The sequence below is a fragment of the Mus caroli genome, chromosome 1 (assembly GCF_900094665.2).
Source record: "Mus caroli chromosome 1, CAROLI_EIJ_v1.1, whole genome shotgun sequence".
NCBI lineage: Eukaryota > Metazoa > Chordata > Mammalia > Rodentia > Muridae > Mus > Mus caroli.
Genome location: NC_034570.1, coordinates 162,589,711 through 162,599,138, shown reverse-complemented (window position 1 = coordinate 162,599,138; position 9,428 = coordinate 162,589,711). Strand labels below are relative to the sequence as shown.

Genomic DNA, 9,428 nt, shown 5'->3' with positions numbered 1-9,428 from the left:
CCCACTTGCTTTCGTCTCTATAAAGAGGTGAGGAGATGACTCTCCGTGTCCAGGAGGAAGGACTTTGGCTAAAAATAGCTGTGGCGTGTGGATTAGCCAGAGTGGTACCCAGGACTGGGAAAGGGAGGGGGACGCTGTGGAGCTGTAGCCAGACTGGTTACCATAGAAACGAGAGAGGAGCAGGGGAACCTGGGAAGTGGGGATGACACAGATACCAAGTCCTAGTCTGAGCTGCCGTTACATTCAGGAGAAACAGCAGTGTCTGCGGCTCCCAATCTCAGAGGGAACCTAGGGTACTGGGGGAGATGGTGGCAGGGACATGGACGCCAACCCCCAAGGGTCTCTGCTGCTGGCTACTCATCTCTCCAGGCTCTGTGAGTTGAGTTGTGGGACTTGGGGTTTGGGCCCCTATTTCTGAGCCAAGAGGGGTTTGGGTGGAGCTGCTCCTTGAGGGACTTCTCACCAGACAGACCCCTTTCCAAAAGATAAGCCCCTATACTGGCCAGCGCTCTCTAGAGGGAGGTAGAGTACTCCAAGATAATGTGGTGCTGGGATCTTACTGAAAGGGGTCACAGCATGCCCAAGAACTGTGGTCGGAAGAACTAGAGTTATTTGGAGGGAAGAGGAAGAAATGAAGACGTTGCTCTTCAGGTGGTGGACACTGCACACCTTTCCTGTCCCATGAAGAAGAGAGCTTTTCTCGGGATGGCAATGGCTAGGATGTCATCAGTAGGTTCCCTGGGCAGTCGTGTTCTGGGGATGATCAGACACTGGGAATCCTTCCCCATTCCTGGCCGTAGATGGAGGTCAGATCACCTTAGACCCTAAGAAGAATGTCTAGAAGCCCACCTGAAGTTAATACTAGGATGAAAGAGCCCTGGGGTCTCAAGGCACTGAAAACTTACAGATGAGGTGCAGAGGACACCCTGGACTGCAGAGAGGGAAAAGCAAGCCTGCTTGCTGTTGGGGGAGGGGAAGATCTTAATCTGCCATTGCCGAAGTGTTCCCAGGTCATCTCTCCTGACTCCCATGGAAAATAAGTGTGTGGGGTTACAAACCATCTTTTGGGGGTTTCTCCTTGTGCCTTTCTTTAACATACACACACCCTCCAAAGGTCTGCTGGCTACAGAACACTTGGCTCCAAAATTTAAAAATGGAATGTGGGGTTTGTGGGTACATATTCATGCAGTTTCTCCCTAGGATCTGGTCAAACATCCAAACCATCTGAGATCCTTATGTCCCATTTCTGCCCCCACAGGGCCACCTGCTCTCCCCACTTCCCCAGCCCTCCTGTCCCACCCCTCACCCTGAATGGGAGATGACGACAAATCCCAGGAAAGAGAAAGGGAGGTTGATGAGTCTTAATCCTTGTTCTACAGACTTCTGCTCATACGGTCCATATCTCCTAGGGGACCCTGAGAGCCTAGGAACCGACTCTGGCCATCCATCTCTCCGGGAAGATTATAACCCAGAGTGCTTCTCAGGGGGAAGAATTTAAAGCAAAACCAGGTGGGTTTTGCTTGGAATCTGGGCTTTGTGTGGAATGTGGGCTTTGGGACATATGGCAGGAGTGGGTGGGGTTGCTGGTAGGGTAGTAAATGCAAATCAGGAAATTGGGAGGGGGGGTCGATGTGGGTGTTTGGTGTTTCGATTGGTCTGATTTCTTATCTCTTACAAGAAAACGAATCTGAGAGATACTAGACTAGCGTAACTCTGGATGGCCTGGCGCCTCCTTCATCCTTGCCGTGGGCAGTTGACCTCACGCGTGGCCCCCAATCTCCTATTGCCAACCCTTTTCAGTGTGTCTCCTGGGGGAAAGAGCCCCTGCGGGAAATGGACTGGTATCAGAGCATCAGTGACCACGGGGAAGCAGTTAGAAGTTCCTAATGCTGAGGGCATCCAACCTTTGCACACTGGAGGTTTTTGTGCACAGTCTGCATTTCTTTCTCCTGGGAAGTCTGGGGTGGGGGGAAATGTAGCAGGAGAAAGAGTGAGGCCAGGGAGAAAACTGAGGGAACAGTCTTGGTGTGACTTCAGAACAGCCTTCAGGTGGGTCTTCTAGCAGGATGCTGAAGAGTTCTGGGGGAAGGGATAATTGCCAGGGAAAGGGTTGTGGAAGTCCTCGTGGCAGGGAGGGCTTTGCATGGAGAAGGAACTGCCAAGAAGTCTACCTCTTCAGAACCCTAAATGTCTGATCCGGGGTGCCTGTGAGTTGCTACATACACTGGCTTGAGGTAGTGACGCTGAGATCTGTGACATTGAGATGGCTAATGCCTCTTTTCTTATTGAACTGCGACACCCAGTCTGTGCCCTTTACCCTGTGTAATCTGTACAACTTTCTCTCTCTCTCTCTCTCTCTCTCTCTCTCTCTCTCTCTCTCTCTCTCTCTCTCTCTCTTATAATTCTTTATTCTTTTTTTTAAAGATTTATTTACTTAATGTATATGATTACACTGCCGCTGTCTTCAGACACATCAGAAGAGGGCATAAGATCCCATTACAGATTGTTGTAAGCCACCATATGGGTGCTGGGAATCGAACTCAGAACCTCTGGAGGTGCAGTCAGCGCTCTTAACCGCTGAGCCACCTCTCCAGCCATACAACTTTATCTTAACCTTTGTTTTATTTTATGTAATAGTTGGCCCTCATGTACGTCTGTGCATTACCCTCGGAGGCCAGCAGAGTGCGAGAGACTGGAGTTACAGCCGGTTGTGAGCCGACTTGTGGGTGCTGGGAATCGAAATCAGATCCGCTGGAAGAGCAACCAGTGAACCAATTGAGCCATCTCCCCAGCCCCTGTCCCCCAACTTTCTGAGATTTATGGGATGTTAGGAATTATCGTTCCCAATCCACCAGTGGGGAAAAACTAAGGCTAAAGAGACAGGAAGGGAGATTGTCTCACAGCATTGGCCCTGAGTTCGGGGCAGATCCATCAACTTGGCACACCTTTATTAAGACCCCGCAGGATCCCCGCTGCGGTCGCCATGGCACAGGAGAACGCCGCTTTCTCTCCCGGGTCGGAGGAGCCGCCACGCCGCCGCGGTCGCCAGCGCTACGTGGAGAAGGACGGTCGCTGTAACGTGCAGCAGGGCAACGTCCGCGAGACCTACCGCTACCTGACCGACCTGTTCACCACGCTGGTGGACCTGCAGTGGCGCCTCAGTCTGCTCTTCTTCGTGCTCGCCTACGCGCTCACTTGGCTCTTCTTCGGCGCCATCTGGTGGCTCATCGCCTACGGCCGCGGCGACCTGGAGCACCTGGAGGACACCGCGTGGACCCCGTGCGTCAACAACCTCAACGGCTTCGTGGCCGCCTTCCTCTTCTCCATAGAGACGGAGACCACCATCGGCTATGGGCACCGCGTCATCACCGACCAGTGTCCCGAAGGCATCGTGCTGCTGCTGCTGCAGGCTATCCTGGGCTCCATGGTGAACGCTTTCATGGTAGGCTGCATGTTCGTCAAGATCTCGCAGCCCAACAAGCGCGCCGCCACTCTCGTCTTCTCCTCGCACGCCGTGGTATCTCTGCGCGACGGGCGCCTCTGTCTCATGTTTCGCGTGGGCGACCTGCGATCCTCGCACATCGTCGAGGCCTCCATCCGCGCCAAGCTCATCCGCTCCCGTCAGACGCTCGAGGGCGAGTTCATCCCTTTGCACCAGACCGACCTCAGCGTGGGCTTTGACACGGGGGACGACCGCCTCTTCCTCGTCTCACCTCTCGTCATCAGCCACGAGATCGATGCCGCCAGCCCCTTCTGGGAGGCATCTCGCCGCGCCCTCGAGAGGGACGACTTCGAGATCGTAGTCATTCTCGAGGGCATGGTGGAGGCCACGGGTGCGGACAGGCTGGAGGATGGGAGCAGGGATACAGGGCAAGGGCAAGAAAAGCAGCCAGGGGAGGCGCAGAAAGATGGACAGAGAGCGGAGTGTAGGGTGACAGGCGTGAGGGGTAGCGGGGGCCGGGGGGAGGACGGGAGATGACAGGGATGGACAGGGTGACTTTGCAGAGTCAAGAAAAGCTTGAAAGAGTTCTATGAAATGGCACTAGCTTGAGGCCCTGGCCTGACAGCTATGTCACTTTGAACTACATTTTACATCTCTGAATTCATTTAAGTCCAGCAAAGCTCCCCTGGAGGTTACTTTCGACTGTGCTCGGGTTTTCAGAGAATGAGTAGCCCCAAAGAAAGGTCCCATAAATAGCCTGCTGTCACAAGCCAATAAATAGCACAGCCTGGGTTGAACACAGAACATCTATCTTCAGTGTTTCCTGGTACGGTGTTGGGATGAAGGATAAGTGCAGGGTTCTTGAAGCCCAGAGGTCCACAGCTCTGGAATTTAACTGACCTAAGTTATTCCCAAGGACACAAACTTAGGGGTAAGGAGGGGATAACTGGTCTCCCTTCTGTCCCCGTTACCGTTACCCCGTCTGCCACTCTTAACTTCCCCTGGTGTTGCCATTTCTAGACCCTTTCGGGAAGGAACGGTGACGTCAGTACTTTCACTCAGGCCTACACTGTCAAGAGCTTGGGAGCAGGTAGGAAAAAGACTAGTACTGGAGCAAAAACAGGTCCTTGAAGAGGTCCTAACCGGCAGGGAGCATAAGGAAGACGCAGGTGAACCAAGAGGCCACTAGGAGGAGCTGCGGAGCTGCTACGGACAGGCTAGCTCCCTGCTGCTAGCCTTGAAACCTGGCTCCTGGGCCTAGACAAAAACAGCATCTTCTCCATGGCCACCTCAGGTCTTCCCACTCCCCTCTCCTCCTTCCCTCCAACTAGGCTGGTTCTAGCCCGTGCCCATTCCGCACTGGTCCCTCTGTCTCTGCGCTGTCCCTCCCTCTGACACAATCTCAGACAGGTTTCTATCAGGGACTTTTTCATCTGCCTTCTCTTCCCCCTCTGCCTCTGCCTCCACTTTGCACCTATCCCTACTTCCCCAAGCCCTACCTCTGCTTCTCAGGCCTTCTCCCTGCAGAGGACCCGGTGGCCTCTCTTTTACCACCCTCCCTGATACATCTTATTCCAGCTTTGCCAAAGAATACCAATGACCCCCAAGATGTCTCAGGGCCAGACTTCCAATGTCAGAGTCAGTCTCTGATTAGTGAATGCTTACTCCTCTGTTTCTGAGATGGATTCTGGTTTGGGAAGATTCTGAGGTAGGAACAAAATGATCTGCCCCGAGGGGAGGGTGCAAAAACCCAACAGAGAAGACAGGACACAGGCCCAGGGCAAGAATTGGGAAGGGGCAGTGTAAAGGACATGGGGTTGGGAGCTTGCTTGACTTTTCTAGAGATAAAGCTGGGAAGGATGGTAGTATTTTGGGATTCAAACTGCTTTTGAAAAGCAAGAATAATGAGCCAAAACCCAACATGATGACATTTAAGGGGAATAAATATAAAATTCTACATTTAGGCTTTAAAAAAATCACTTATGTAAGCACAGCATGGAAAGGCTCCGGTGGAGAAAGAACTGGGGGGTTTTAGTTGGCCACTGGCTTTGCTGCAGCAACGTGATGCAGCTTCCAAAGGCTTTTATGTAATGTAATCACGGGCCCGCTTCACCAAAGCATCTAGGCGAGAAGCAAGAGATAGTAAGCCTTCTTTCATGCATAGATAAGGCCACAGTTGAAAAAGCACTTCAGAATAACCCTTACCTGGGCCGGGTGGCCATTCTGATTTGCAATGAAGATTGTAAGCTTTGGGGGAGTCAGATGAAGTAAGAAATGGCCATGAGTGTTCAATCTGAGGAAGAGAAGATGTGAGGGAACCCCGTATTTACACTCAAGGGGCTGTCAGGTGGTAAGGGAATAGAACCAGGGGCCACAGGTCCTAGGAGACAGATTTTAGTTTATGTTAGAGAAAACCCAGAGCCAAAGAGATGTCTCAGCTTGCCACCACGCCTGACTACTGACCTGAGTTGAATTACCAGGTCTCACATTGAGGAGTCAACTGTCTCCCCAAGTTGTCCTCTGACCTCCACATACATACACATGCACGCATATAGACACATAAATGTAAAACACATTTGTAAAGACTATTGGCACCATCGCACAAAGGACTGGACTTTTAATGAGATGGTGAGCTTTCAATCCTGGGGTGTAATCAGTTCAGCCAATTGTCTGGGAATGCTTGGGGGTGGGTGGAGGCGGCTCTGTGGGAAACAGGAAGGTTAGGTTTAAGGTTAAGCTTTTCAATGGAGAGTAGGGGAAAACCTAGGCTGGCAGATGGAGAAGAGGGCTAACTAAAAAGAGAGGTGGGACTCTCAGAGAGAGAAGAGGGTTGTGGGATGACAGACAGGAGAAGGAATCCTCTAGCAGGGTCCCCTTTGACTGATGCCGCTTCTCCTACCTCCCCCCCCCAGGAATGACGTGCCAAGCTCGAAGCTCGTACCTGGTGGATGAAGTGTTGTGGGGCCACCGGTTCACATCCGTGCTCACCCTGGAGGATGGGTTCTATGAGGTGGACTACGCCAGCTTCCACGAAACCTTTGAGGTGCCCACACCCTCGTGCAGTGCTCGGGAACTGGCAGAAGCCGCAGCCCGCCTCGATGCCCATCTCTACTGGTCCATCCCCAGCAGGCTGGATGAGAAGGTGGAGGAAGAAGGGGCTGGGGAGGGGGCAGATGCGGGAGATGGAGCTGACAAGGAGCACAATGGCTGCCTGCCGCCCCCAGAGAGTGAGTCCAAGGTGTGACTGGTTTTCTCCAACCCCCTGTGGCAGACCAGGGGGCCGGACTCAGGTACATGGAAGCTGCAGAGTGGAGATGGAAGAAGAGGAGGCAGGCAGTGTCCCGAGGAACGGCTAAAGTTGGGAGAGGCCCGCTGAGTCCAGGATCCAGTAGGGAAGGCTGAGGTCCTGGTTTGAAGAGAAGAGGGTTGTGGGGCAGGGTGAGAGAACGTGTCAGTCTGTCTGTGTTTGACCTTCACATCGGTTCATGGGTGGATGGATGGACAGAAGGATGGGCTCATGGGGGTTGATCGGGAAGGTGGGGCAGATAGAGACAGCCTATCAGGTGGTAAGTGGCTTGACAGTCGATGAACGTCACCTGCAGCATACCTTTGTGAGAAATCCATGGGCACCCTTTTCTTCCAGATATAGGTAGCCTCAAACCAGGGAGCGTGGCTTAGGGAGCAGGCTGTCAGGTGGACTGCCATCCCCACTCACCTCCCCTCAACTGGCCTCCCTATGTGTGACACGCCTGCCTAACTAGACAAAGTGGCCACAGAGAAGAGAGCACTGGGTAGAGGTGGGCACAGGTGTGGGTGCCCTCCCCAGCGTCACTGTCCCACGGCGATAGGTCAGAAAGGCCTTAATCCTCGGGTTATAGGCAAACAAGCAATGGGGGTAGATGAGCAGGGAGGGGCCCCGAAGCAGTACTTGGGGACACCCAAGGACAACTATTTTGTGAGAGAGGAATGAAACCTTGCAGGTCCTGCCACAGACGCAAGAAGCAGAGGAAAGGCCATGGGAAGACTTAATAAGGGGTTTTACAAGGGTACCTGGACCCCAGGGGGAAGTAGTTTATCCTTGGGGCACAGTGGCAGGGCTCATTCAGAACAGTGAGTAAGTGTCAGGTGTGATATTCAAAGACCTGGTTCCTAACACCAGAGCACAGCGCAGGTGGAGGTCAGAAATAACCCCCAGCCACTGAAGGAAGTATGGCTCACACTAGGAGCCCACACAAGCAGTTATAGCCACAAGCGAGAGGGCATTAAGCGACAGGAAGCTAAGGATTGAGTAAGGCAGTGGGGAATGGTGGGAGTCAGCAGTTACAGAGCTTTACTCACCTGGATGGGCTTGTTAAAACACAGATTACCGGCCCCACTCCCTACATTCTGACTCAGTAGGTCCGGGACAGAAACCAAAAAAAAAAAAAAAAAAAAAAAAAAATCTGCATGTCTAACTAGTTCCCAGACCTAACAGGTTCCCAGATCACGGTGACACTGAATGTCTGGGGACTACACTTGGGTGAAGCGTCTAAGCGGAAGAGAAGCTGGAGGAACTGAAAAACACCCCAGGTTCCTCAAGGAACAGAAAAACAAGAAGGGAAATGTTGGGGAGAGGGGACCCAGGTCCAGACTCGAAGGGCTTAACTCTGGGTCCAAGAAACATCATTGGTAACTGGCCAGTGGCACCCGAGAGGGCAACAGAGGCAGGAGAAGGCCGTTTGGGGACCCCCAAAGAGGCAGTGGGGAGCTGTGACTGAATCGGCTTTACCACAAAAGACCAACTCTCTTAAGAGACTCACAAGGCAAGACTGACTAGGGGAGAAAATGGAGCCTGTACCTGCAGGTGTCTGCTGTCTGCCACCTGTCCTCCCAGGACAGGGCACCCTGGAGACACATTCCACCTTTACAGCATCCTTGTCTTGCCCCAGTCATCTTGGGATGGTTGAGGGGACAGCAACAGCATGGCAATGGACCTGAGGCTGGCCCCCTGGAGCTAAGTGTAGCCCAAGTGAGCAGGTGACCTGATAGGACTGGCTCAGACTCTGGCCCTGGCTATACCCATCCCTGCCCTCGAATAAAAGTCTGCTGCTCTGTCCCAGGCTAAGAAGCCAGCATCCAATGGGGCGCCGGGCCTCCCTCCCAGTGCCCAGCTCAGAGTGGGTCCACGCAGAGAGGACTCAAGCTGCCTGTTGCCTCTCCCCTTCCATCTAACAATGGACACAGGTTTCGGGACCAGCTGGGTCACTCTCAAAGATGAGGTCCATGCACATGAATCTGCTGGGATCCCACAAACACATATTGGACCTGAGCACAGGGAGTGAGCAGGGTTTGAATTCAGAGAAAATCGTGGAGTCTAGACAAGAGGGGTGGGGTGCTTGCTATCCGCACAGGAAGCACTGGAATGGAGACATTGAAGCTGTTCCTGGAGGTCACTCAGGGCACCGCTGTCCAGGGCACAGCCAGGAGACCTGTGTTCTAGCACCAATGCTGATTGTCACTAATTACCTCTATGACTCTCAGCAAGACCTATTACTTCTCTGGGCCTCAGCTTCCTTATCTGTTTAAAAAAAATGATATGTGGCAAACTCAATAATGCTCAATAAACTTTCAACTACTGAATGAAAAAGGTAGACTGGATGCCGCTCAAAGTATTAGGACAGCTGAGGCTCTTAGGACTGGAGAACCCTTTAGGCGTGGAGTTGCGGCTAGCCAGCAGGCAAGTCCTGGCATCAGATGTAAGCAGATGAGGCGGCTTTTGTGTACACAGAGGACACAGGCTCTCCCAACTGCTGCTGTCCTTAAGTAGGCAGCCGTGTTCTGAAGCTCCTATTCGGCTGCTGTCAGAGAATAATTAAGGTCAGGAGGAAAAAGACTGAGGCCCCAGGGCCTGTTGGGAGGAGTCTGGTCCAAGACTAGTTCAACCAGGAGAAATCGACCAGAGGAGGGTGTGCCCCAGTCTGGAGAGCTCAGAAAAGACCTTGGAGCT

At 52.9% G+C, this 9,428-nt stretch overlaps 1 protein-coding gene across 2 annotated transcripts; it reads left to right on the top strand.

The window, feature by feature from the left end:
* Positions 1-206: 206 nt before the first annotated feature.
* Kcnj9 (potassium voltage-gated channel subfamily J member 9) lies at positions 207-9,068 on the top strand. 2 transcript variants are annotated; one of them, XM_029482968.1, is made up of 4 exons: positions 207-374; positions 1,410-1,509; positions 2,956-3,833; positions 6,355-9,068. In XM_029482968.1, exons 3-4 carry the CDS (start codon positions 2,984-2,986, stop codon positions 6,684-6,686), a joined length of 1,182 nt encoding a protein of 393 aa, XP_029338828.1. In that variant the 5' UTR covers positions 207-374; positions 1,410-1,509; positions 2,956-2,983; the 3' UTR covers positions 6,687-9,068. The 2 variants fall into 2 exon arrangements, with proteins under 2 accessions (XP_029338828.1, XP_021017338.1); XM_021161679.2 differs by having other exon boundaries at positions 1,380-1,509.
* The last annotated feature ends 360 nt before the right edge of the window (positions 9,069-9,428 follow it).